The sequence below is a fragment of the Zalophus californianus genome, chromosome X (assembly GCF_009762305.2).
Source record: "Zalophus californianus isolate mZalCal1 chromosome X, mZalCal1.pri.v2, whole genome shotgun sequence".
Lineage (NCBI taxonomy): Eukaryota > Metazoa > Chordata > Mammalia > Carnivora > Otariidae > Zalophus > Zalophus californianus.
The window spans coordinates 103,684,744-103,712,427 of NC_045612.1; the positions used below are offsets into that span (position 1 = coordinate 103,684,744).

Genomic DNA, 27,684 nt, shown 5'->3' on the forward strand with positions numbered 1-27,684 from the left:
TTCCAGAGGAACCAGACCAGACTCTACTCCTGGTTCTGTCACTTCATCAGCTATGCGAACTTGAGACTATTTCAAATTCTTCATCTGCCAAGTGGGTTGGAGAAGCCCTGTCCTGTAGGACTGCTGGAACACACGTAATGTATGTGAAGCACCTGGCACAGTGACTGACAATTATTGGGTCTTTAACAAATGGTAGTTATTATTATGCTTTTTTTCACACCAGAAGGAACTACCCTCATCTCTGAGAATTTTTTTTTTTTTGTCCAGGAGATGTCAGAGACTGCAGTGCTGTCTTCCTGAATGGCAGCTATGCCACTGAGGAGACCGCCAAGTGTCCTGCTTCAGAGAATTTATACATCACTGCTCTCACTTGCCCCCCTTCCTCATTGCTTTTTTTCAAACTTGTCTTACATGTTGGAGTTCATCACACCATTGTCCTTATATATAACTGCTCTTACGCTCTAAAAATCTACGTGCAGGGTCTTCTTTATCCTTAGCATCATCACTACTAACATACAACCTTCCAAAGACCAGATGCTCAATTAATGATAAGAATAAATGGGGCATAGAGCAAGGAATGTAACTTATTACTATTTAATTTTATCTGCATTCTTGAATAAGTTAAGGACATTCAGGTATATATCCTTGAATTTTACAGAGAGGAAGACAAAAATGACTAGAACAAACTAATATTTAACTACATTTTACTTCGTTTCTATTTTAAAACCACAGCTATATTTTTGCTAGTTCTTTCATATTTCCAAGAAAAATCCCCATTCTAAAGCCATATTATGTTGTTCTGGAAGCCAAAGAAGATGCAAGGATTTTCAGGCTTTATTACATAACATCAAAACTCTTACTCTTAAGAAAATCCCCATTCCAAAGCCATATTATGTTGTTCTGGAAGCCAAAGAAGATGCAAGGATTTTCAGGCTTTATTACACAACACCAAAACTACTCTTACTCTTAAATCTAATCTGACAGCAATGTGTGATCCATGTCATTTATAGACTTGGATTCTGAATCTAAACAAACATTCTATTGAAAGGAACTACATTTGTAAGCTACCAATGTATAACAGGAAAACAAAGAAGATAAATATATTATGGCCTCGCCAACCCCACCTTAGCCTCTCACTACTTCAAAGTTGGCAGCCCTCCTCAACAACAAAGCGAAGAATCTGCCTCAGCCCTGTCTAGGGACGAGAGGAGCGGCTGGACTTGGCCCGGGAACGTGCACCGGCCTTGGTAGTAGAGGCAGCCCCAGCTGCAGCTCGGGCTCGGGCTCGCTCTTCCTCATCTCGCAGAGCCTCTTCATAATGGAATGGGAAGGCACTGGGGACGGTATCATAGATCCTGGCCAGAAACTCTAGGACTTTCATCTTGCTGGTCTCAGCGTGGGCCCTGGGGCCCCACAGGAACTCGTAGCGTGGAGGATCACTGTTGGCCACCTGGCGGTATTCCAGGTACTTTTCCTGCACCAAATCTTGGGTGATGAGCTTCCTGGGCTCCCCAAAGACTAAATGCCTCCTTCCATCACAGATACCCAAAACATTCAGGAATTCCCAGATATCTTCCTCAGAGGTACGGTTGCCACTCAAGAAGATCACACCGAGGAGAGGCATGAGAAGCCCATTCTCAGGAAAACCCCCGGGGCTGCTCACACTGCCATCACTGGTGAGGTCTAGGCTGCTGACCAGGATATAGGAGTGACCGCCTGGCTTGACTTCCTTTAATTCTAGGCCAAAGACCAGCTCCATGCGCTCGGAGGCTTTCCGGAGGATGTCAGGAAAGTCCTCCCTGTACCTTTTGTTGATGATCTTCAGCATGTCTGCCTTCAAAATGGGTGCCCTCATTTTATGCTTTTCTAGCAGGAACTGCATCAACATCCCCACCTTCCTGGTTAGAAGATCGTTGTGAGTACTCTCAGGGGAAGTTGGGGCCTGAGAGGAATTTTTATTTTTCCGAACTTGGCTCTTGGCACCTACATTAGATCTCTGGCATGAAACACCTGCAGCAGGAGAGCTAGTGGCTGGGGATCCCTGAGGCTCCTGGGAAGCGCCAGCAGCAGGGGAACTCGGGGGAGTATCCCCAGAAACAGGAGAGTTGGGGGACTCTTCAACATTTGCTGCAGTGGCTTGAGTACCCCCAAGGCCCTGGGGCTCACCTCGGGCCTGGCGGCGTTTCTCACGGGCACGGAGCTTACTCTTCTGGCCCCGAGGCATGACTGGGTCAGGGCAATGGGCACAAGAGTGGACAGGAGGGCGGGAGATGTTGGTACCTGGAGCGGGAAAGATGAGAGTGGGAGCACCTCAGCAGGGAGAGACCACCCTGGCTTTTAAGAAGCCACCTTTGCAGATATCTGTGAGGGCACGGCGCTAAGCCCCAACAGGGCTCTTGCTCTTGGTCAGCCTGTCTCCTGAGAACCCAATGGAGGAAGTCAGGGTACTCCTAGGACTCCCAGGACTAACAGCAGGGGTGGCATCATGGGCTACTCTTTTTTTTAAGATTATTTATTGATTGATTTGAGAGAGAGCAGAGTGAGTGAGAATGTGAGTTGGGGGGAAAGGCAGAGAGAGAGGGAGAAGCAGACTCTCCACTGAGTAAGGAGCCCGATTCGGGACTTGATCTCAGGACCCCGGGATCACAACCTGAGTGGAAGGCAGACGGTTCACCGACTAAGCCACCCAGGCATCCCTAGGCTACTCTTTCAATTGGGTATTGAGTGGTCTCCATTTCCTTACTCAGGATCTTCCCTTTGACTCCAAACCCTTCCTGGGGCTCTGCCCTCTGCTGATTTGAGGCCATGACCCTTAGACAAAGGTCCTCGCATTTCTGGGACCTGAGTTGACAGCCAGAGTGAGCTGACTGAGGCCTATGCCTGCTAACAGCAGGGGCGAGACCCTTCAACCCCACTGTTCTGGAGGCAGTGGCTCCCTCAGACCTCATTCAGGACTTTGACCTCGACTGCAGCTAGGATTGGGATTTCTCCATCTACCTGAGTCTACAAGCCTAAAAGCAAAGGCCCCAGAGTAGCTAGAAGTCACTGTGCTGCACATTTGGGTACCTCCCCTGGGGACTCCCAGATATGAGAGCCGGGGGCTGTTCTGTGCAGTTCCCTATTTTGAGGAGAGGGGCCCTTATTAGCACTGACGGTCCTACCTTTACTCCTTTAGGGCCAAAACTCCTCCTTCTGCTCATGGGGCTGCCTCCTTTAGATAAAGGCCTTTCTCTACCTGAGTCACCCCCTAGGCAGAAATGAGGGGTTATCTCAGCCTGAAATACTCCCAAATTTCAGGGCTGCCATCAGGAGTGGGGTGGCCCCCTTTAGACAAAGGCCCTCGCCTCCTGAGGCCGCCCTGAGGACAATGGAATTGCTCGGCCAGCCAGTCCGCTGGAACCTCCCAGAGCCCGACCGAAGGGGCAGGTTCGGGGGCCCAACTTCGTTATGGGGGGGAAATAGTCTCTTCAGTCCCCCCCCAGGGTCCTCACCTTGACTTTAGACCGGTCCGGGGAACCATCCGCCGCCCAACGAACCGCTGCGCCCAGCGGTCGAGGTCCCGCCCAGAACGGAAGTCAGGAGATCCGCATCCGGGGGCGGCGGCACCGGGGTCTCCGGGGGCTGAAAGCAGGGGTGGGCGGGGCTCTGTGGGACGCCAGCGCTTGTGGCTCCTCCCTCTGCCGGCCCAAGCCGGCCAGCCCTCAGGGCCCCCACCCTCCTGAGTCCCTAGAGGGGAATCTCTGGTCCTGCCGCTCGGGGGTACTCCTTCCTGAGCCGCACAAGCCTCATAAGGGGGGGCGGGCTCTGTGAACCTCCCCCTTTCAGGAGAGATTCACTTGCATTGAGGGTCCACACCTTGACTCTAGCTATGGTCGAGACTTCTCCCCCTGCGGAGCTGGGACCATCCTGCTAGATGAGGCCATTCCTTCCCTGAGACTCACCAGGCAGAATGAGGGGACTCCTCAGAGCTCTTCTGGGTCCCCCAAGGCTAAGAATGGTACAGGATTCTATTTAGCCCCCTCTGCTTTGGGCGTCCCCTGATAACACTCATGGTCTTCACATGAATTCCTGTTAGGGCCCAGGTCCCTCCCTCTGCAAAACTGAGGCAGCTTCCATTAAACGGAGGCCCTCACCTTCCTGAGACTTTCCAGGCTGAAATCAGCTCTGCCCAGGGCTTCCCAGGGATGACAGCAGAGGAGATGTTGTGGGACCTCCTTTTATGCTGTGGGTGCTACTCTTGGGTCTTCACCTTGACAGATGACCGATCATGTAACTTCATTCTGTGCTTTCCTGTAGCTGCTCATCTTACCTGTAGGTCCTCCTTTCCTGAGAATTCCAAGTTGGAAGTGAGGGTGATCCTCATCTGATCATGGTCCTTGGGTGTCTCCCAAAAGACAGCAGGGATGCGATACTATAGGACCTTGCTGTTCTGGCTGGGTCCTTCCATCATTTCTCATTCATGGTCCTCACCATATCTTTCAGAGCCTGGGACTCCTTCTACTGAGCTAAGGTCACCATCCTTAGGTCTTTGGATGACCCCAGTATGTTGGGGTAGTTGTCTTCTCAGTACTCATTCATGGGGGTCCTCATCTTGGCCAGTGTCTTGATTAAAGGCTTCCTGGGAAACAACGTGTACGTGCGAACACTAGACCAGTTTCTCTACTGCAAATCTTGCAGAAAATGAGTCCATGTGCCAAGACTGATGTAAGATTAGGAAAGTGCAGCATACATCAGGGAGCCCAGGACAGGTGTTGTGGTGTCTGAGGAAAAAAAAAAAAAAAAAGCTGATATATTCCTTCTCTTCACCAGCCACACTTAGGATAGCTCTAAAAGATTTACTTTTTTTTTTATGTTATGTTAGTCACCATACAATACATCATTCATTTTTAATGTAGTGATCCATGATTCATTGTTTGCATATAACACCCAGTGCTCCATGCAATACGTGCGCCCTCCTTAATACCCATCACCGGGCTAACCCATCCCCCACCCCCCTCCCCTTCGAAACCCTTAGTTTGTTTCCTGGAGTCCATAGTCTCTCAGGGTTCGTCTCCCCCTCTGAATCCCCCCTTCATTTTTCCCTTCCTTCTCCTAATGTCCTCCACGCTGTTCCTTATGTTCCACATATAAGCGTAACCATATGATAACTGTCTTTCTCTCCTTGACTTATTTCACCTATGACCCAGGAATTGCACTACTGGGTATTTACCCCAAAGATACAGATGCAGTGAAAAGAAGAGGCACCTGCCCCCCAATGTTCATAGCAGCAATGCCCGCAATAGCCAAACTGTGGAAGGAGCCGAGATGTCCTTCAACAGAGGAATGGATAAAGATGTGGTCCATATATACAATGGAATATTACTCAGCCATCAGAAAGGATGAATACCCACCATTAGCATCGACATAAAAGATTCACTTTTTACAGAGAAGGATGGAGCCAGATGATTTTGTGAACCCCTGATCTTTGGAGGATATCTGACTTTACACATGTAGATGATCATACTGTCACTGTCTCGTTCTCTCCTTTATTCACATCTCTGATTTATTTTGGTATTCTTATCACACTGGTTATGTATTCCAATCCAATGTTTTGGTCACAGAGTCCTTTTTATCGGCTTGAGATACATTTTGGAGTGGTAGAAGAAAGTGAATTAAGTGATTGATGGTCAGCCTCAGGCTGGGAGGAGTGGAAAAGTATGAGCTCTGGACAGATTCAGACCAAGGGTCTAGGCCTAGCCCTATCACTTATTAGCTCTTTGAACTGGGTGCATTAGCAAGTTCTGTGGTCCTCAGGCTCTGCATCTGTGAAGAAGGTTTGTTAGATCCTGTCTCACAGGGCCTGGTGGACCATGGTTAATGTACATAGAGCACCTGGAAAGATGCCTGGAATGCACTGAGACTTTACACAATGCCTGTTATTATTATGGCTATGATTATTTTGACCCCAGAGGATACCACCCACCCTGATAGAATATTTGTTTTAATCTAGTAGATATCAGAGAATATATGCCACTCTAGGACATGGAACACCAAATCAGTCCAAAGTGCTGCTTACAGAGACACTAAAGTAAATCCCTCCCCAATAAATAATATTTCGAGCATGGGGGAGTTTTTTCCAGCTGAATGCAACTCAGATCCTCTAGAATTGGATTCAAAGATTAATTATTTCCTCTCCTCTGCCCTTTTACCCAAAGCACCCCTATCTTCACTAATTTCACCATCACCTAAAATCTATACCTCTTTTAGACTTTGCAGAATTAGAAGCCAAGTAAAAAAAACAAAACAAAACAAAAACAGTAACACAGAATTTGAATGCTCTTTTGATAAAATGGGTTCTGACTCCCCAGTTTACAGGAAAGAGTACCTGCACAGTGGCTTCTGAGTTTCCAACCTCAAAAGAGTACCGCCCTTATGTCTCAGAAACTCCCTGGAGATGGTTTGTGTAAAACACCTAGTTTGTGCTCTGTGTTCACCTGTGTTGGGAAGCATAGGACATATTCCATCCGTGCCCTGGGTGGAGATCCTGATTTATTCACAATCCCAAACTGTTAAAGGTAGTTTTCCATTCCAGACTTAAATCTCTCAACTCAGAGACCCACCACCTGGCTCACCAGTTCCACAGCCACCTTTAGCCCACCATACGGCTAACTTAAAATTACTTCCCATCATGGGTGCCTACATGGCTCAGTCGTTAAGCGTCTGCCTTCGGCTCGGGTCATGATCCCAGGGTCCTGGGATTGAGCCCTGCATCGGGCTCCCTGCTCAGCGGAGAAGCTGCTTCTCCCTCTGCCTCTGCCTGCCACTCCCCCTGCTTGTGCTCTCTCTCTCTCTCTCTACAACAAATAAATTTTTTAAAAAAATTACTCCCCATCACAGGGCTTTCAGCTGGCCAAAGGCTCAATCTGCCTTGCCTTGGGGCATTTTACACTAGAACTCCTCATCTGGAGGTCCCCTCCCTCCTTTTTACCCCTTGTTTTTACTAGTCCTTTCCATCTTATCTTAGGGAGTATCTCACCACCTATTTTTTATATGAGAGCTGCTCTTACACTCCACAGTTTCGTAGGCAGGGGTTGGGCCTATTTTTCTTATTATCCCCAGTACTAGCCAGGAGCCTTCCAAAGAGCAAGGGCTAAATTAATATTTGGGCAATGAAAGAATATTAAATTAAATGTTACCTAGTTCTGAATGACAAGAAACGATTCAAGGGTTTCAATTTGTTTTACAAAATACTAAAATTCTTATTTTTCAACTTGATAAACTCCAAGAAATATATGACCCATGCCATTCATCAACTTGGATTCTGAAGCTAAATAAACCTGTAACTGAAAGGAAAGCCATTTAAAATAGGAAGAAAAAGATACATCTCCAATTTATGTGTTGTACAGGAACACAAGTATGTTACACTTTGTGTTCCTATGCACCCCACCTGGGCCCTCCACTAGTTAGCCAACTGACTGCCTTTGTTAACCACAAAGCGAAGAATCTGCCTTAGCCTGGTCTAGGGACGAGAGGAGCAGCTGGGTGGGGTGGGCGGCCTGGGTAGGTGCACCGGCCTTGGTAGTAGAGGCAGCCCCAGCTGTGGCTTGGGCTTGGGCTAGCTCTTCCTCATCTCGCAGAGCCTCTTCATAATGGAATGGGAAGGCCATGACCTTAGCAAAAACTCCAGGACTCTAATCTTGCTGGTCTCAGTGTGGGCTCTCGAGCCCCACAGGAACTCGTAGCGTGGAGGATCACTGTTGGCCACGTGGCGGTACTCCAGGTACCTTTCCTGCACCAAATCTTCTGTGATGAGCTTCCTGAGCTCCCCAAAGATTAAATGCCTCATCTCGACACAGATTGCCAAACGCATTTAGGAATTCTCAGATGTCCTCCTCAGAGGCGCAGTTGCTACTCAAGAAGATCACACCGAGGAGAGGCATGAGAAGCCCATTCTTAGGAAAGTCCCAGGCGCTGCTCACACTGCCATCACTGGTGAGGTCTAGGCTGCTGACGAGGGTATAGGAGTGACTGCCTGGCTTGACTTCCTTTAATTCTAGGCCAAAGACCAGCTCCATGCGCTCAGAGGTTCTCCTGAGGATCTCGGGGAAGTGCTCCCTGTACCTTTTGTTGACAACCATCAGCAGTGCGGCCTGCATAATGGGTGCCCTCACTGCATGCTTCTCCAGCAGGAAGTGTGCCCAGATGCTCACGTCCTGGTTAGGGAATGTTCCAGTGAGCTCTCAGCAGAGGTTGGGGCTTCAGAGCAATTTGCACTTTCTCATCGTGGCTCTTGACGCCTCGTTCAGACCTCATGCATGAAATAGCTGCAGAAGTAATGATGGTGGATAGGGATCTCTGAGGCTCCCAGCAATGCCAGCAATATGGCAATCTGAGGGAGCATCCCCAAAACAGAGGAGGAGAGGGGGGACTCTTTGCTGCAGTGGCCTAAGCCCCCTCGAGATCCTGGTTCTTACCTCAGGCCTAGTGGCATTTCTCGTGTTGTTGAACTTATTCTTCTGATACTGAGGAATGATGACTCCGTGCTCATGAACAGCAGGCCGGACAGTGGGCAATGAGGGCGCCTGGAGGAGGGACAATGGGATGGTGTGTGAACCTACAGCAGGGATATTTCCCCTTGGCTTTAACCTCTGCAGGTTTTCTTGAGGACACTCTCTAGGAACCTACAGGCTCCTGTTCTCCTTCAGCCTGCCCCGAGAAGCTACTGGAGACAGAGTGAGCCTTAGGCTATAGCCTGCCAGCCCTGTCCTTTACTGACTAGTGTGACAGCATGGCTGGTAGTGGGGCCACATGTGGTCTAACGTGGCAAGGGGTCCTCTATGTTTACCTTCCAAATTATTATAATAACTTTTGGCAAGACTTCGAACCGTTTCTCTCTGCTACACTGAGATTGATTCTTTAAACCTCCCTGGGACCCATGAGAAAGAAGTGACTAAGACACCTTAGGCCACCACCCTTACCAGGAGGCACTCAGTGCTTATAGCTCTGTGGGAACCTCTCTGTATTGGGCTTGCTAGGTCCTAAGTATCCATTCAGGGTCCTCATTCAGGGTCCTCATTTGGACACCACACAGGGTTGTGGACTGCCCCAACCCTCATACATGCCTTCTGCTTACTGGTGACTGGACCCTCAGACCAAGGATCTCACCTCCTCTAGACATGATATAAAAAGTGATGGGGATCCATGAAAAAAATACTTGATAAACTAGACTTCATTAAAACTAAAGCTTCTGCTCTACAAAAAAGTCATCAAGAGAATAAGAAGACGAGCCACAGACTGGGAGAAAATGTTTGCAAAGGACGTATCTGATGAAGGCTGTTAGCCAAAATAAACAAAGAACACTTAAAAGTCAACAAGAAGAAAGCAAACAACCCAACCAAAAAATGGGCAAAATACATCGGAAAGGATGAATACCCACCATTTGCATCGACATGGATGGAACTTGAGGGAATTATGCTAAGTGAAATAAGTCAAGCAGAGAAAGACAATTATCATATGGTTTCACTCATGTGTGGAACATAAGGAATAGTGTGGAAGACCACAGCGGAAGGGAGGGAAAACTGAATGGGAGGAAATCAGAGAGGGAGCCAAACCATGAGAGACCCTGGACTCCAGGAAACAAACTGAGGGTTACAGAAGGGAGGGGGTGGGGGGATGGGGTAAGCAGGTGATGGGTATTAAGAAGGGCATGTGTTGTGATGAACACTGGGTGTTATATGCAACTAATGAATCGTTGAACACTACATCAAAAACTAATGATGTACTATATGTTGGCTAAGTGAACATAATAATAAAAAATAAAAAAAACAGGTCATGAATAAATGTTAAAAAATGGGCAAAATATATGAACAGATACCTCATCAAGGAGGAGATATAAAATGGCAAATTAGCATATGAAAAGATACTAAGCATAATACATCACTAGAAATTTGCAAATTAAAATAAAAATGAAATGCCACTGCATGGTTTTTAGAACGGCCAAAAATCAAAGTACTGACAACAACAAATACTGGTGAGGATATGGAGCAATAGGAACTCTCATTCATTGCTGGTGGGGATGCAAAATGGTACAGTCACTTTGCAAAAACAGTTTGGAAATTTTTTATTACACTAAACATATTCTACATGGTTGGTGGGAATGTAAATTGGTACAGCCACTTGGAAAACAGTATGGAGGTTCCTCAAAAAATTAAAAATAGAACTACCATATGATTCAGCAATCCTACTTTTGGGTATATATCCAAAGGAATTGAAATCAGGATTTTGAAGATATATCTGCACTCCCGTGTTCATTGCAGTGTTATTCACAATAGCTAAGACATATAGCTAAGCAGCCTAAATGTCTATTGAAGGACAGATGGATAAGGAAAGGGTGAAACATACATACAATGGAATATCATTCACCCTTAAAATGGAGGAAACCTTGCCATTTGCAACAGTACAGAGGACATTATGCTAAGTGAAATGAAGCTGACAGAGAAGGACAAATACTACATGATACCACTTATATGAGGAATCTAAAACAGACTCACAGCAGCAGAGAGTGGAATGGTGGTTGCCAGGGGCTAGGAGGAGGAGGAAATGGAGGGGTATTAATTAAATCTTACAAAATTTCAGTTATACAAGATAAATAAATCCTAGAAGTCTACTGGACAGCATAGAGCCTAGAGTTAACAATACTGTCTTGTATACTTAAAATTTTGTTAAGAGGATAGATCTTATAGGGAGTGTTCTTATAACACATAAATAAATAAGGCAGGAGGAAACTTTTGGAAGTGATGGATATTTTCATAACATAAATTGTGGTGACAATTTCATGGGTGCATACTTATCTACAAACTCATCAATTTGTACACATCAACTATGTACAGCTTTTTGGTCTGTCAATCATACCTCAATGAAGTGTTTAAAAAAACACCCCGACTAAACATACTATACTATCTAGCAATCATGCTTCTTGGTATTTACCCAAATGAGTTGAAAACTTATATCCTCAAAAAAACCTTCACACGGATGTTTACAGCAGCTTTATTCATAGTTGCCAAAACTTGAAAGCAACCAAGATGTCCTTCGGCCAGTACATGGATAAATAAACCATGACATCCCAACAATGGAATACAGGCTTACCTTGTTTTATTGATTCACTTTACTGCACTTCCCACATATTGCATTTATTACAAATTGAAGTTTTGTGGCAGCCCTGCCCCAAGAAAGTCTCTTGGTGCCATTTTTCCAAAAGCATGTGCCCACTTTGTGTCTCTGTCACATTTTGGTAATTCTTGCAATATTTCAAACTTTGTCATTATTATTATATTTGTTATGGTCATCTGTAACCAATGATCTGTGATGTTACTATTGTAATTGTTTCTGGGGCACCACAAATTGCACCCATATAAGATGGTGAACTTAGGTGACAAATGCTGTGTGCGTCTGACTGCTCCACTGACCGGCTGTTCCCCATCTCTTTCCCTCTCCTTAGGCCTCCCTGTTCCCTGAGGCACAAAAATGTTGAAATGAGGCCAACTAATAACCCTGTAGTGGCCTCTAAATGTTCAAGCAATAGGAAGAGTCCTACATCTCTCACTTTAATTCAAAAGCTCAATATCACTAGCCATCAGGGAAATACAAATCAAAACCATAATGAAATACCACCTTACACCAGTTAGAATGGCAAAAATTAACAAAACAGGAAACAACAAATGTTGGCAAGGATGTGGAGAAAGGGGAACCCTCTTACCTTGTTGGTGGGAATGCAAACTGGTACAGCCACTCTGGAAAACGGTATGGAGTTTCCTCAAGATGTTAAAAATAGAGCTACCGTACAACCCAGCAAATGCACTACTAGGTATTTACCCCAAAGATATAGACATAGTGAAAAGAAGGGGCACATGCACCCCAATGTTCATAGCAGCAATGTCCACAATAGCCAAACTGTGGAAAGAGCCAAGATGTCCTTCAACAGATGAATGGATAAGGAAGATGTGGTTCATATATACAACGGAATATTATTCAGCCATCAGAAAGGATGAATACCCACCATTTGCATCGACATGGATGGAACTGGAGGGGATTATGCTAAGTGAAGTAAGTCAAGCAGAGAAAGACAATTATCATATGGTTTCAGTCATACGTGGAACATAAGCAATAGTACAGAGGACCACAAGGGAAGGGAGGGAAATCTGAAGGGGGAGAAATCAGAGAGGAAGATGAACCATGAGAGACTATGGACCCTGGGAAACAAACTGAGGGTTTCAGAAGGGAAAGGGGGTAGGGGGAGGGAGTAACACGGTGATGGGTATTGAGGAGGGCAGGTATTGTGATGAGCACTGGGTGTTATATGCAACTAAGGAATCATTGAACATTATATCAAAAACTAATGATGTACTATATCCTGGCTAACTGAGCATAATAAAAAACAAAACAAAACAAAAACAAAAACAAAAGCTAGAAATGATTAAGCTTAGTGAGAAAGGCATGTCCAAAGCCGAGAAGGACAAAAGCTCAGCCTCTTGCACCAAACAGTTATCCAGGCTATGAATGCAAAGGAAGAGTTCTTGAAGAAAATTGAAAGTGCTCCCCCAGTGAACATACTAATGATAAGAAAGCGAAACAGCCTTCTTGCTGATAGGGAGAAAGTATGAGTGGTCTGGACTCTCTGGAAGAGGAAACCAGCTACAACATTCCCTTAAGCCAAAGCCTAATCCAGAGCAAGGCCCTGACTCTCAATTTTATGAAGGCTGAGAGAGGCGAGGAAGCCGCCTAAGGAAAGCTTGAAGCCAGCAGAGGTTGGTTCACGAGGTTTAAGGAAAAAGTTTCCATAACATCATCGTGCACAGTGAAGCAGCAAGTGCTGATGGAGAAGCTGCAGCAAGGTATCTGGAAGATCCAGCCAGGATCATTGAGGAAGAGGGCTGCACTAAACAGCAGATTTTCAGTGTAAATAAAACAGCTTTATACTGGAAGAAGACACTATCTAGGGCTTTCATACCTAGATAAGAGAAGTCAATGCCTGGCTTCAAACTTCAAAGGACAGGCCGAGACTCTTGTGAGGGGCTAATGCAGCTGGTGGCTGGAAGTTGAAGCCAGTGCTCATTTCCCATCCCCCAAATCCTAGGGCCCTTAAGAATGATGCTAAATCTACTCTGCTTGTGCTCTATAGAAGGAACAACGAAGCTTGTATGACAGGACATTTGTTTACAACATGGGTTTCTGAATATTTTAAGACCACTCTTGAGACCTGCTCAGAAGAAAAGATTCCTCTCAAAATATGACTGCTCATTGACAATGTGCCTGGTCACCCAAGAGCTCTGATGGAGATGGACAATGAGTGTTCTTTTCATGCCTGCTGACACAACATCCACTCGGCAGCCCATAAATCAAGGAGTTATTTCAACTTTCAATTCTTATTGCTTAAGAAATATATTTTGTAAGGCTATAGCTGCTATAGATAGTGGTTTCTTGGATGGATCTGGGCAAAGTTGATTGAAAACTTTCTCAAAGGATTCACCATTCTACATACCATGAAGAACATTCATGATTCATGGGAAGAGATCAAAATATCAGTATGGATATGAGCTTGAAAAAAGTTGATGCCAACTCTCCTTGGTGACTTTGAAGGATTCAAGCCTTCAGTGGAGGAAGTAATGGCAGATGTGGTGGAGAGAGCAAGAGAACTAGAATTATGTGGAGCCTGAAGATGGGACTGCATCGTTGCAATCTCATGATCAAACTTTAATGGATCAGGGGTTGCTTCTAATTCTTCTAACTCACTTTATTGTGATACTCACTTTATTGCCCTGGTCTGGAACCAGACCCCCAGTATGTCTGAGGTATGCCTGTATTGTTCAGTGCTAAAAAGAAATGAGCTAATCAAACCATGGAAAGGCATGGAGGAACCTTAGATGTGTATTACTAAGTGAAATAAGCCAATCTGAAAAGGCTACATACTGCATGATCCCAACTCTCCAACATTCTGGAAAAGGCAAAACTACAGAAAAAGTAAAAAGATCAGTGGTTTCTGGGGGGGGGGGCGGGAAGGGAGGGATGAACAGACAGAACATAGAGGATTCTAGGGCAGTGAAATTACTATGTATACTGTATACTGTGTATACTGTAACTGAATACAAGTCATCAAAGATTTGTCAAACAAACCGGACAGAATGTTAACAACACCAAGAATCAACCTAATGTAACTATGAGCTTTATGACATGTGGCTAAGTTGAGAGACTGTAGCACATAGACCACTCTCTGCAGGATGCTGAAAGTAGGGGAGGCTGTGTGTGTGTCAGGGAAGAGGGTAGATGGAAACTCTGTACTTTTTGGTCACTTTTGCTGTGAACCTAAAATTGCTCTAAAGAATGAAGTCAGGGTGCCTGGGTGGCTCAGATGGTTAAGCGTCTGCCTTCGGCTCAGGTCATGATCCCGGGGTCCTGGGATCGAGTCCTGCATTGGGCTCCCTGCTTCTCGGGAAGCCTGCTTCTCCCTCTGCTTCTCTCTCTCTCTGTCTCTCATAAATAAATAAATAAAATCTTTAAAAAAAGTATTTAAAGAATGAAGTCAGTTTTTTCAAACAAGTGATGCTGGGGGCACTCAGCCTCATACCCTGCCCCTGGGGCTTTCAGTCATGAGTGCAAGGGCAGGGCCAGACTGTTTGTTTTCCCATCTATTCAGGGACAGGCTGTCCCCTTGGTCCTCACTCAGTTTACTTGGTTTGACTCCTGGCAGGGCCCGAGGTTCCTCTCTTTCTTGGTCTGAGGACATTTCCCCAGAGAAAGGCTTATAGCTCCCCGAGATCTAATAAGGAAGAGGCAAGGGTGGCCTTATTTGGCCACACTTGCCAAGGTCTTCCACAAGTGACAGCCGTGGCAGGCAGCACGAGGCCCTATGATGGTGATCCCACTCAGGGTTCTAACTCAGTACCCTAAATCTGACTTATGTGAAGGCCCAAGACTCCTCTCCCTGCTGACCTGGGACCTCCCCCACTTTTCTGTTACCCCTGAGGATATGAGGCCAGCTCTGCCTGCCATTTATGCCCGGAGCTCTGATGACAGTTTGAAGGATTCTGTGAGTCTCCACTGATGTGGATTTGGTGGCCCTTGAATGCTTCAGAGTACTCACCTTCCTCCCAGCACCCCTTGGAAATCTTACCTCTACTGACCTGAGTCAATCAACCTCAGACCAAGATCTTCACATTTTTGACCTGTTAAGTGGAAGTCAGTTTCAGCCACATCATTCCAAGGCTGTTTGGGGACTCTGAGGGCTGACAGCAGGGTCAGGAGTCTATGGGCCACACTGCTCTGGGTGGCTGCTCTCTTCATGCCTCATTCAGAGTCCTCACCTTCATATGTGTCAGAGACTTCGAGTCCTCCCCCTAGTGACCTGAGGCTGCCTCTTAAGGCAGGACTCACCTGTCCCGGAGAACCCTGAGGAATAAGTGAGGGGATGCTCAGACTGACAACTTTGCCTGGCATGTTGCTCGCCCCTGTCCTACTATAAAGGGATCTTCATTATGGTTCCTCTTTCTTGATTGAAGGCTTCCTGGGAAAGGCCATGTCCCTGCAAACTCTTGACCATTTTCCTTACTGCAAACCCTTCAGAGACTGGGTCCCTATCCCAGGAGTGATGTGAGACAGGGGAGCTGTAACACAAGGCAGAGACCCCCGAACACATGTGCTGTCAAAGGAAAAAAAACACTTCATTTCTTCTCTTTAGCAACCAGACTTAGCTTTTTATATAAGTTCTGTTTGAATAGATGTAACTTTCTTTATGGAAGGGACTATCCGAAATGATTTTGTGAGCCCCTGATCTTTTGAGGTTACCTGACTTTGGATATATAGATGATCCTATTGTCACTGAATATTATCTCTTTTTCTCCTTTATTCACACTTCTCAATTATTTTGATATGGTAATTGCTCTGGTTATGTATTCTAATCCAGTATCTTGGGCACAAAGTCCTTTTTAGTACCTGAGACAATTTTTGTAGTAGTGAGAAGGGGGAAATAAGGAACATAAAGTTAGCCTAAGGCTGGGAGGAGCAGAAAAGTGTGGGCTTCAGACTAATTCAGGCCAGGGGTCTGGTTCCAAACCTGTCACTTAGCAGCCATGTGAAATTGGGCACAACACTGAACTCTTTGAGGCTGTCTTTTCATCTGTGAAATGGGTTTGATGGCTCTGTCTTGGGGACTGGTAGCATGTTCATAATGCACGTAGATGTGCATGGCACATTGCCCGGGCTGTACTGAGCTTTAAGGGTGCCAGTTCTTATTATGATCAATTTGTCCCCTGGAGTTTCAACTCACTGCAATGAGATTTAATTTTTAATCCAGGGGATGTCAGGAACTATGCAGTGCTCTAGAACAAAGAAAACTCTATCAGACAAAATGGTGCTTAGCAAGAAACACTAAGTAATTATTTCCCCATTCAAGTATGTCATCCAATGTCGGCATAAGGTGGACTTCCTTAGTGGATCAACACAAAGCTCCTAAAACATATTTCAAGGCCCCCAAACATACCTTCCTTTCAGCTGCCCTTCTTTCTAAACCACTCGGACTCTCATTCAACCACCAACAGAAATCTAGACCTTGCCTGGAGTTTGCAAAATGACATACAAGATAACCTAATCTGAATGATGCTTTAGTGGAGTGGGCTCTGGCTCCCCCACCCCAGGGCCAAGGGTGCCAGTCCAGTGGATTCTGGGCATCCACTCCAAAGGAGTATACCCTTATTTCTCAGAAACTGTCTGGAGATGATATAAATAAAACCTCGAATTTGCACACTGCATTCACCTGTCCTGGGGCAAGAGCACAGGACACGTTCCATCCCCACCTCGGGTGATTTCTCTCTGGCCTTCCCACCATCCCAAAGTAACTGGTCAGGGCAGTTTGCCATTCTGGGCTCAGTCTTTCAACTCTGAATCCCACCATGTGAGGGCCTGGCCTCTGCTCCCTATGATAACAGCCCCACGCAGCCAACTTAGAATTACCTCCCAGTGAGGTACCTGCAGTCTCCGAAGGCCCGACGCTGTCTTGCTGCAGGGCAATGACACTTAACTGCTCTCATCTGGAACCACCTCTCTCCTGTTTTATCCCATCCTTCCACGTGTCCTTTCAGTCTAGAATGAATATCACCATTCTTCCTTATATGATAGATGCTTCTCGACTCTATAATTTTATGGTCAACGTCTCGGTCTTTTTCTCAACTCCCCCAGTGCTAGCATGAAGCCTTCTAAGAGCAGATGCTCAGGCGATGTTTGGGGAATAAATGAGCCCGTAAGCATCGGGTCTAATTCGTTAAGGTTTAATTCAACATTCTTCAATTAGTCAAGCATGTACTATTATTTAGAATTTTTTAAAACACAGAGTAAAAGGGATTAGGAAGCCAAATACCAACCATCTTATTCTTTTCCTCTGTATCGATTCCATATATTTTAGTGCTTATTTTTTTCATGTTTTCAAGGAAATGCATACACCAATGCCATGTTATGTTGTACCAGATTACTAAATAAGATGGAAATTTTCCTAATTTGTTTTATAAAACAGCAAAACTCTTAACTCTTAAACCTGATAACAATAAGCAAGACCAATGTAACTCAAAAATTTAGATTATAATGCTAGATAAGCCTTCATTTCAAAGTAACAACGTTTGAAGAAGAGCAAAAAATAAAAATGCTGATAAATCTCTAAATTACCCATACAGAACAGGAGCACAGAGGTATTATACGTTGTGTTCTCTCAGTCACACCCTGCCCTCCGCTCCTTAGAACACTGACTGCTCTCTTCAGCCACAATGTGAAGAATCCACCTCAACTTCATTAGGTGTAGGAGGCACTGTTGGACATTCCCTGGGATATTCACTGGCCGTGGCATCCGCCTCAGCTTGCAGTGCAACCGTGGCTTTGACTTGCTCTTCCTCATCTTGCAAAGCCTCTTCATACCAAGAGTGGAAGGCACTGGGGACGGTATGATTAATCTTGGCCCAAAACTCTAGCACTTTCATCTTGCTGGTCTCGGCGTGGGCTCGAGGGCCCCACAGGAACTCATAGCGTGCGGGATCACTGTTGGCCACCTGGCGGTACTCCAGGTACTTAAGCTTCACCAAATCTTGGGTGATGAGCTTCCTGGGCTCCCCAAATATGAAGTGCCTCTTCCCCGCATAGACTCTCATCTTATTCAGGAACTCCCAGATGTTCTCTTCAGTGGCACAGTTGCCCTTCATGAAGATCACACCCAGGATATTCATCAGGAGACCGGTCTTGGGGAATCCTCTGCCACGGCTTACAGTCCCATTGTTGGGGAGGTCCATCTTGCTGACCAGGGTATAGGAATGCTTGGTAGAATCGACTTCCTTTAAGTCAACACCAAAAACCACTTCCAAGCTGAAAGAGGCTCTTCTGAGGATCTCAGGGAAGCAATTTTTGTACTTTTTATTGACAATCTTCAGCATATTGGCTTTTGTGATGAGCTTTTTCCTTTTGTACATGTGCATCAGGAACTGCACCAAAACACCCGTTGTTTCGGTTAGAGGGTCTCCTTGAGACTGCACAGTGGTGAGTGGGGCCTGGGAGGAACTTTGCTTTTTCTCAATTTTACAGTTGGCTCCTTTGTATGATCTTGTGGGAGAAACACCTGCAGACTTGGTGGATAGGGCTCTCTGAGACGTCTCGAGAGTGTTACGTGACCTAGCTGCAGGCTCTCTGTGAGGAAGAACACTCAAGGGAGGAGGGACCAAGGAGGGGAATTCTTTCTCCTTGGCTGCAGTGGCCTGAGCAGTCCTCCGATGCTGGATCCCACCTTGGGCTTGGTGGTGTTTCTCATGGGTGTGAAGTTTACTCTTCTGTCCCCGAGGCATGATGAGTGTGGCCAGGGACAGCAAGTAGGAGTGTGGGTAGGACAGCAGGTGATCTGGGCATGAGAGAAGAGAGGATGAAAGGGAGCACCTTCCACAAGGAGAGACCACCTTGGCTTTAACCAAGGCCACCTCTGCAGGTTTCCGTGAGGGCACGGCTCTAGGAAACCACAGAGCTCCTGTTATGATCAACCTGTACTCTGAGAATCCTGTGGAAATAATTAAAGGGAGCCTCAGGCTGCAGCCTGCCAGCCCTGCTTGGTGCTTACTGGGGTTGAGAGCAGCGGTGGCAGGTCTAGTCCTTGTGGGATCCTCTCTACTCTGGAGTATGAGGATCCTTTCAGTTCACATTCAGGACCATCATATCAACTTTTGGCAGGGCCTGGGCCCCCTCCTCTGTGCTGCTCTAAATTTACATCTCAAACCCAGGTCCTCAACTTCTTGGGACCCCTCAAGAGGAACTAAAGGGGCACCTCGGCCCATTACTGCTGGCTCAGCCCACTACTGCCACCAACTGCTGACAGTTCTGTGGGATTCTCTGTTCTAGAGTCATTGGGGTTCTCAGTCCTCATTCAGGGTCCTCACCTTGGCTCCAGGTAGGGCCTGGGACACCTTCCTCTGCTGATCTCATGTCTTTCCCCTCAAACAAAGGTTCTCACCAACCTGATGCCATCAAAAATAAAGTAGAGTTCACACACCCCTGACATCCATGCCTGGGCTCCTTAGTGCTGCAGACAAGGGCGGGGGCTTTCTGGGGGGTGAGTACCATCACTCTTCATTCAGGGTCCTCACTCTGACTTCTGTGAAGCCCTGGGTCTCCTCCCTCTGCAAAATTGGGGCTGCATAATTAGTCCAACAGCCTCACCTCTCTGGTACTCTCCAGACAGAAATGAGGTGGGTGCCTCAGCCTAAGAAATATTCGGTGTTTTCTCAGGGCTGAGAGAAGGGTCAGAATTTATGAGACACACTTTTTAGAGTTGATGCTCCCCTTAGTCCTCACTCAGGTCTCTGACCTTAACTACAGGTAGGACTTAGGACTCCTGCCTCCAATACACTGGTAGGACTTAGGTCCCCTGGCTCAGAGCAAATCCTTAAATTCCGAGTCTCTAGAGGGGAAAGACAGTGTCCTCCATATAGGACTACTCCCACCTAGAGCCTCCAGAAATAAGTTCAGGGGGCGCCTGGGTGGCTCAGATGGTTGAGCGTCTGCCTTCGGCTCAGGTCATGATCCCAGGGTCCTGGGATCGAGTCCCGTATCGGGCTCCCTGCTCAGTGCAGAGCCTGCTTCTCCCTCTCCCTCTGCCATTCCCTCTGCTTGTGCTCTTCTATCTCTCTCTCTGTCAAATAAATAAAATCTTAAAAAAAAAAAAAAAAAAGAAATAAGTTCAGGGATGCTGCTTTCCCTAACTGGGAAGAGACCCCTCATTAGCACTCAGGGACCTCATTTTCACTGCAGACAGGGCCTAGGTCTCCTCCATCTGCAGGACCCAGGCTGCTCCCTTAGACCAAGGCCCTCCCTACGTGAGACTTTCCAGGCAGAAAGTCTGATAGCTCTGCCAACAGCAGTAGTGAGACTTAGTGGGGCCTCATGGGTTATGGATCTGGATGGTCCCCTCAGTCCCCACACAAGGTCCTCATCTTGACTCCAGACTAGTCCTGAGAACTCACTCTCAGGGGGCCAGAGGCCTCACCCACAGACAAATGTCTTCAATTCCTGGAAACTGAATTGGAAGTAAGGATGAGTCATATCCGGCCACAACTGCCCAGGGTCTCTAAGGGCTGAAAGCAGGGGCAGGGCTCTGAGAGACCCCACTGTTCTGGAGTCAGTGGTCCCTAGGTTCTCACTTAGGGTATTCCTTTTGGTATCTATCAGAGCCTGAGACTCCTCCCTCCACTAAATTTGAGTTCACCAAGGTCCAAACAAAGCCTTCACTTCCAGGAGCTCTCGGGGAGTGGAGGGTGGTGGTTGTCAGGGCCTATGTTTCCTTCATCTGCAGAATCAGGGCTACTCTATTAGACCAAGGCCTTCCTCCCTAAGACTTTCCAGGCAGAACTCAGCCTAGCAGCCGTGCCAGTACCTTCCACTGCCGACCCCAGGGGCAGTACTTTGTGGGGCCACCTTTGTTATAGGAGGGGGAGTGGTCCCTTCACTTCACATGCAGGTCCTCACCTTGACTTCAGTGAAGTCTTGGACATCCACCCTTGACAGAACAAACGCTATGGCCACTGGTTGATGTGTCTCCCAACCCCCGTCTCCAAGCGGAAGTTCAGTTGAATCACATCCGGTTATGACCGCCGGGGGTTCTGAGGGCTGACCGCAAGGACTAGGCTCTGTGGGATTGCAGTGTTCTGAAGTTGGTTGTCCCTAGGTCCTCATTCAGGGTCCTCACCTATCAGGTTCTGACAGATACCAAGGTGAGGACCTTGACTGAGTGAGGACTCTGAGTGAGGACCTGGGGACCACCAACTTCAAAACACTGAGATCCCACGAACTTGGGATTCCTCCCACTACGGACCCCAGTCAGCCAGCCCCCAAGGCAAGCCCTCACCTTCCCGAGTCCCTTGTGAGGAGTCAGGGTGCACTGCTTCTGACTTAACTTTGCCTGGGGCCCCAGAGGCTTGAAAAAAGGGACAGGACTCTGTGAGCCTCCGTCTTTTGGGAAGAGATTCTCTCATCAGCACTGAGTGTTCTCACCTTGACTCCGAACCCTCTGTAGAAATGGGGCCCATCCTGTTAGACAAGACCCTTCCCTCCCTGAGACTCACCAGGCAGAAATAAAAAGGCTTCTCGCCCTTGTAGCTCTGCCTGAAGCCTCTCACGACTAAGAATGGGGGCGAGGGTTTGTAAAGCCCCCTCATCTGTGGGTCTAGCAATGTCCTCTTTACTCACTCAGGGACCTGACCTTGCTCCTGGCCAGTTGTGTGATTCCATCCTGTCTGACATGAGGTTACCCTGCTGGGATCAAGGGCTGCTCCTTCCTGAGAGGTGGAAGAGTGAGCCACATTACGCCAGGGATGTTTGGGTCCTGAGAGGCGGACAGCAGAGTCAAGTCTCTTTGGAACACCACTGTTCTGGAGTCAGTGGTCCCCACATTCATCACCCAGGGACCTCGACTTGATACCTATCCAACCCAGGATCCTCCCTCTACTGAAGTGTGACCATTCTCCTTAGGCTAAGACTTTGACCTTGCTGAGAACTCTGAGGAGTAGAAGAGGGGATGCCCACTCTGATTGCCTTGCCTAGGCATTCTAGGCCTGAGAGCAGGTTTGGCAGGTCTCTGAATGACCCCCTATAATGTGGGGTGGTTGTCTCCCCAGTCTTCATTCATGGGGGTCCTGTCTCTCAAATCAAAGTACTGGGAAACTCCACATCCACGCAAACTGGAGCAGTGTCCCTAATGCAAATCTTGCAGGTTCTTGTCCCTGACTTGATGTGAGATAGGAAAACCACAACGTAAGACAGGGGACCCAAGAGAGAGGTGGACTGTCAAAGAAAAATGATGCTGATCTAGCCTTTTTTTCAGTAGTCAGAGTGAGCCTCTTGGGTGACTTCTGTTTTAGTTGATTTACTTCCCAGCAGGAAGGAGTTTTCCAGGTTGATTTCGTGATTCCCCAATCTTGAGGGTATCTGCCACTGCATATGTAGATCGTCATATTGTCAATGAATATTATCTGTGTCTCCTCTTTGTTCATGCCTTTGATTTACTGTGGTATTCCTGACTGCTGTGGCTATGTATTTCAATCCAGTTCTCTGCACACAGAATCCTTATTTTGCCCCCTGAGGTAGTTTGGAGTATTAAGGAACACAAGGTTTGCTTTAGGCAGAGAAGAGTGGAATGATGGTGTGTTCGAGAGGAATTCAGACCAGGAGTCTAGTCCCAGCCCTGTCACTTACTAGCCCTGCAAGCTTGAGCATATTACCAAACTCCAAGACAAAGAAATCACAATCAACCACAGTGCTGTTTAGCGATGTCAATTATGTAATATATCCTCATTAGAGGATATAATATACAGTGTGTTTGTGGGAGAGAATTTCTCAGTTGGATACAACTTAAAGTTCTCAGAATTTTTGTCAATGACCAATATTTTCCCTAACTTCCAGCTGCCCTTCCATCTAAATCACCATTATTTTCATTCATTTAACCATCAGCAAAAACCCAGACTTTGCCAAATTACACACAAGATAAAGTAACTGAGTGCTCTTTCGACAGAGTGGTCTATGGCTCCCCCAGTCCAGGGTAAAGAGGGCCAGTCCAGTGGGTTCTGGACACCCACCTCAAAGAAGTAGAACCCCTATTGCTCAGAAGTTCCTGGTGATGACATATATAGAACATCTAGTCTGTACACTGTGTTCAGATGCACTGGGCAAGATTGTGGTTTAGCCACAATCCCAAAGAATATGTTAAGGACAAACTTCCATTGCAGGCTTAGTTTTTCATCTCTGAGGCCCTCCATCTGAGGGCCTGGCCCCTGCTCACCGCTCCCATAAACCTCATCTAGCCCACCATGCAATCTCACTTGAAATTGCCCCTCGCTGAAGGGCATGCAGTTTCCTAAAGCTCCACACGGCCCTGTCCCAGGACTTTGGTACTTGACTGCTTTCAACTCAAGCTTCCTCCCCTCTTCAAACCCCTCCCCCCCTTTTTACTTGTTCTTTCAATCACAGAGAATATATCACCATCTCTTTTTATATGATAGCAGCATCCAGACTCTAAAATTCAATGGGCAGGGGCTAGAACTTGTTGTTGCTGTTTTGAGTTTTTTTTTTTTGTTGTTGTTGTTTTTAAAGCATCCCTAGTACTAGCCCAAAGCCTTCCAAAGAGCTCATTCCCACTTAAGGACTGGAAATAAGTGAGAGTGAGCATGAGGTCTAACTCACCAACATTTCATTTCTCTTACACACCTAAATAATCTAAGCAAGTCCATGTATATAACTTCTTCTTTTATGAGAAGAAACACTAGAAGGAATTAGGCAAACCAAGAATTGACAATCTTTTCCTTACTTACACTTTCTTTCTTTTCCCTTAATGATTAAATATATATAAAGTGCCTACTGTATACTAGGCACTGTGCTGAGGCTACAACCCCAAATAAGACAAAATGTCTGCTTCTTTAAAAACTTTATTGAGGTATGATTGACATACCAAAAGCTGTACACATTTAATGTATACAACTTGATGAGCTTGAAGGTAAGTATGCACCTGTGAACCACCACCACGAACCAATGCCATAAACATACCCATTCCCTCCAAAAGTTTTCTCCTGCCCTTTTTATTATTTTTCAGGAATACAGTAACAATTAACATATCTACCCTCTCAGAAAACTTTTAAATATCCAGTATGACATTGTTATCTATAGATGCTATACAGTGTATTTCTAGGACTTATTCACCTTCTAGAACTGAAACTCTGTATCCCTTGCCCAGTGCCTCTCCAATACCCCTACTCTCAGCTCAGCACCTGGCAGCCACCATACTATTCTGCTTCTATCAGTTTGACTATTTTAGATTCCTTATATAACATGTGTTTGTCCTTTTGTGTCTGGCTTATTTCACTTAGCAGAATGTTTTCCAGGTTCATCTCTGTTGTTGCAAATGGCAAGGTTTCCTTCTTTTTAAGGTCGAATAATATTCCATTGTATGTATATGCCATATTTTCTTTATGCATTCACCCAACAATGACCGTTTAGGTTGCATCCACGTCTTGGCTATTGTGAACAGTGCAGCAATGAATATGGGGTGCAGATATCGCTTCAGGATCCTAATTTCAATTCCTTTCCATGCAGACCCAGAAACAGAATTGCTGCATCATATGACAGCTCCATTTTTAATTTTTTGAGCTTTAGGAAACTGCATTTTTAATAGCTCCATAGTGGGTATGCCAATTTACATTCCCATCAACAGTGTAAAAGAGTTGTCTTGCCCAAATACTTGCATTTAACCAGCTTGCTCTCTACTTGGGGAGAGAGCAAGACAATAAACTTTGTAATTGTTGTGCTAAGAACACTTAATGTGAGAACTACACTCTTAACAAATTTTTAAGAGCACAATAAAATATTGTTAAGTATATGTACAATGTTTTTTCCTAAGCACACCGATTTTTCTTTCTTTTTAATTTAATTTTATTTTAAATCTATTAACATACAGTGTATTATTAGTTTCAGAGGTAGAGTTTAGTGCTTCCTCAGTTAGGCACAAGGTCTTACAGCAGATCTCTAGAATCTATTCATCTTGCATAACTGAAACTATACCAGTTCAACAACAACTTCTCATTTCTCCCTGACCCCCAAGCCCTGGCCACCACCATTATACTCTGTGTTTTTTTTTTTTGTTTGACTATTTTGGATACTTTATAGTATTTATCCTATGTGACTGGCTTATTTCATTTAGAATAATGTCACCCAGATTCATCCATGTTGTCCTATGTAAGAGGATTTCCTTTATTTTTAAGACCAAATAATATTCCACTGTATGTATATATTACATTTTCTTTATCCATTTATCTGCTGATGGAGATTTGGGTTGTTTCCATATCTTGCCCATTTTAAGTAATGGTGTAATGAACATGGGAGTGCAGGTAACTCTTTAAGATACTGATTTCACTTCCTTTGGGTATATACTCAGAAGTGGGACCGCTGGATCATGTGGTAGCTCTAATTTTAATTTTCTAAGGAATCTCCAAACAGTTTCTCCATAATGGCTGTACCAATTTACATTCCCACCAATGGTGCACAAGATTCCCTTTTCTCCACACTCCCACCTTGTTATTTCTTGTCTTTTTGATAATAGCCATCCTACTAAAGTTTGAGGTGATATCATGAGGTGGTATCTTTACTTGTTTGTTTGCTATTGAGTTGTATGAGTTCCTTGTATAATTTCGATATTAGTCCCTTAAATATATGGTTTGCTAGTATTTCCTCCCACTCCACAGATTGCCTTTTTGTTGATTGTTTCCATTGCTGTACAGATGACTTTTGGTTTGATGTAGTCCTACTTGTTTGTTTCTGCTTTTCTTGCCTGTGTTTCTGTTGTCATATTCAAAAAAATCTCTGCTAAGACCACTGTCAAAGAGATTTTTCCCTGTTTTTTCCTTAGGAATTTTATGGTTTTGAGTCTCATGTTTAAGTCTTTAATTCATTTTTCATTAATCTTTGAGGATGATATAAATAGCTTCCAATTCAGTTCTTTTGCATGTGGATACTCAGTTTCCCAATAGCATTTAATTGAAGAGACTATCCTTTCAACCACCGTGTATTCTTGGTGGCCTTGTCACTGATTACTTGACCATTTATGCATGGGTTTATTTCTGGGCTTTATTCTGTTCCATTGGTCTATGTGTCTGATTTTATACTAGTATAACTGTTTTGTTTTTGTTTTTGTTTTGTGAGAGAGAGAGAGAGAGAGAGAGAGAGAGAGAGAGAGAGAGAGAGAGAGTGTGTGTGAGCAGGGGATGGGGTAGGGACAAAGGGAGAGATGGAGAGAGCATCTTAAGCAGGCTCCACACCCAGGGCAGAGCCTGATGTGGAGCTTGATCGCACGATCCTGAGATCATGACCTGCGCCAAAAATCAAGAGTTGGACGCTTAACTGAGCCACCCAGGCACCCCAACACTGTTTTCATTAATATAGTTTTGTAATATAGTTCAAACTCAAGAAGTATGATGCCTCCATCTTTGTTCCTTTTTCTCAACATTACTTTGGTATTCAGGGCCTCTTGCAATTTCATATGAAATTTAGGGTTTTTTTTTTTTTCTATTTCTGTGAAAAATTCCATTGGAATTATGATAGCTACTGCACTTAATCTGTAGATCACTTTGAGTAGTATGAATTTTTTAAAAAATGTTAATTCTTTCCATCAGTGAACATGGGATATCCTTCCTTTTATTTGTGTATTCTTCAGTTTCTTCCATCTTTTTCCTCCTTGGTTAAGTTTATTCCTATTTTATTTTTTGACACTATTTTAAATAGAATTATTTTCTTAATTTCTTTTTCAAATAGTTTGTTGTTAGTATATAGAAACACAACTGATTTTTGTGTTTTGATTTTGTATCCTGCAACTGAATACATTTATTAGTTCTAAAAGTATTTTGGGTACATGGCATCACCTCAGTCTCTTCCCCCACATAGAGAGAAGTCACAGTCTCCCTCGGGGCTCAGCTGTGCCAACTTGAGGGAGGGGCTGATGCCAGTGAAGTCTAATTACTGTTCCTACCCATTTCAAGTGTAGTTGATCTCAGTTTTATGCTCACATTAGTACCACACTTTCTTGAATAGATTCTGGACCTTTCATAAAGATATCTGTTACTTATATCATAGTTAACTCTGTGCTTCTGTGGGTAAATAAGAGCTGGAAAATCTTATTCCACCATCTTGTTGATACCAAAACCTTTTCTTTATTTCTTGATACCAACAATTCTACAACAGGGTTCATTCACATTTGCAAGAAAATCCCCATTCATATGACATGTTATTTTGCTCTAGACCACAAAAAGAGATGCAAGGTAGGGCACCTGGTTGGCTCAGTCAGTTAAGCATCCAACTTTTGATTTCAGCTCAGGTCCGGATCTCAGGGTCCTGAGATCAAGCCCTGCCTTGGGCCCTGTGCTGGGAGTGGAGCCTGCTTAAAGATTCTCTCTCCCTCTCCCCGTACCCCTCAACCCCGGTCATGTGCACTCTCCCTCTCTCTCTAAAAACAGAGAGAGAGAGAGAGAGAGAGAGAGAGAGAGAGAGAGAGAGAGAGAGAGATGCAAGGATTTTTAATTTGTTGCACAAAATACCAGAACGTTTATACGTAATAGCAATACATGTATGATACACATTATTCATAAACACAGATACTTAAGT

The 27,684-nt window shown here is 45.3% G+C and overlaps 2 protein-coding genes and 1 pseudogene across 2 annotated transcripts; all 3 read right to left on the reverse strand.

Moving 5' to 3' along the window:
• Positions 1-617: 617 nt before the first annotated feature.
• Positions 618-3,597, reverse strand: LOC113930865 (melanoma-associated antigen B1-like). The gene is made up of 2 exons (XM_027608438.1): positions 3,492-3,597; positions 618-2,280 (listed from the first exon to the last, which is right to left on the reverse strand). Exon 2 carries the CDS (start codon positions 2,222-2,224, stop codon positions 1,196-1,198), a length of 1,029 nt encoding a protein of 342 aa, XP_027464239.1. The 5' UTR covers positions 2,225-2,280; positions 3,492-3,597; the 3' UTR covers positions 618-1,195.
• A 3,866-nt stretch (positions 3,598-7,463) lies between these two features.
• Positions 7,464-8,470, reverse strand: LOC113930340 (annotated as a pseudogene).
• An 8,828-nt stretch (positions 8,471-17,298) lies between these two features.
• On the reverse strand, positions 17,299-21,089 carry MAGEB3 (MAGE family member B3). The gene is made up of 2 exons (XM_027608547.1): positions 21,013-21,089; positions 17,299-18,898 (listed from the first exon to the last, which is right to left on the reverse strand). Exon 2 carries the CDS (start codon positions 18,843-18,845, stop codon positions 17,775-17,777), a length of 1,071 nt encoding a protein of 356 aa, XP_027464348.1. The 5' UTR covers positions 18,846-18,898; positions 21,013-21,089; the 3' UTR covers positions 17,299-17,774.
• Positions 21,090-27,684: the final 6,595 nt, after the last annotated feature.

What these genes read in the sequence shown, in the direction of transcription:
- LOC113930865 (XM_027608438.1), bottom strand. Translation starts at nt 2,224, where the DNA reads ATGCCTCGGGGCCAGAAGAGTAAGCTCCGTGCCCGTGAGAAACGCCGC.
- MAGEB3 (XM_027608547.1), bottom strand. Translation starts at nt 18,845, where the DNA reads ATGCCTCGGGGACAGAAGAGTAAACTTCACACCCATGAGAAACACCAC.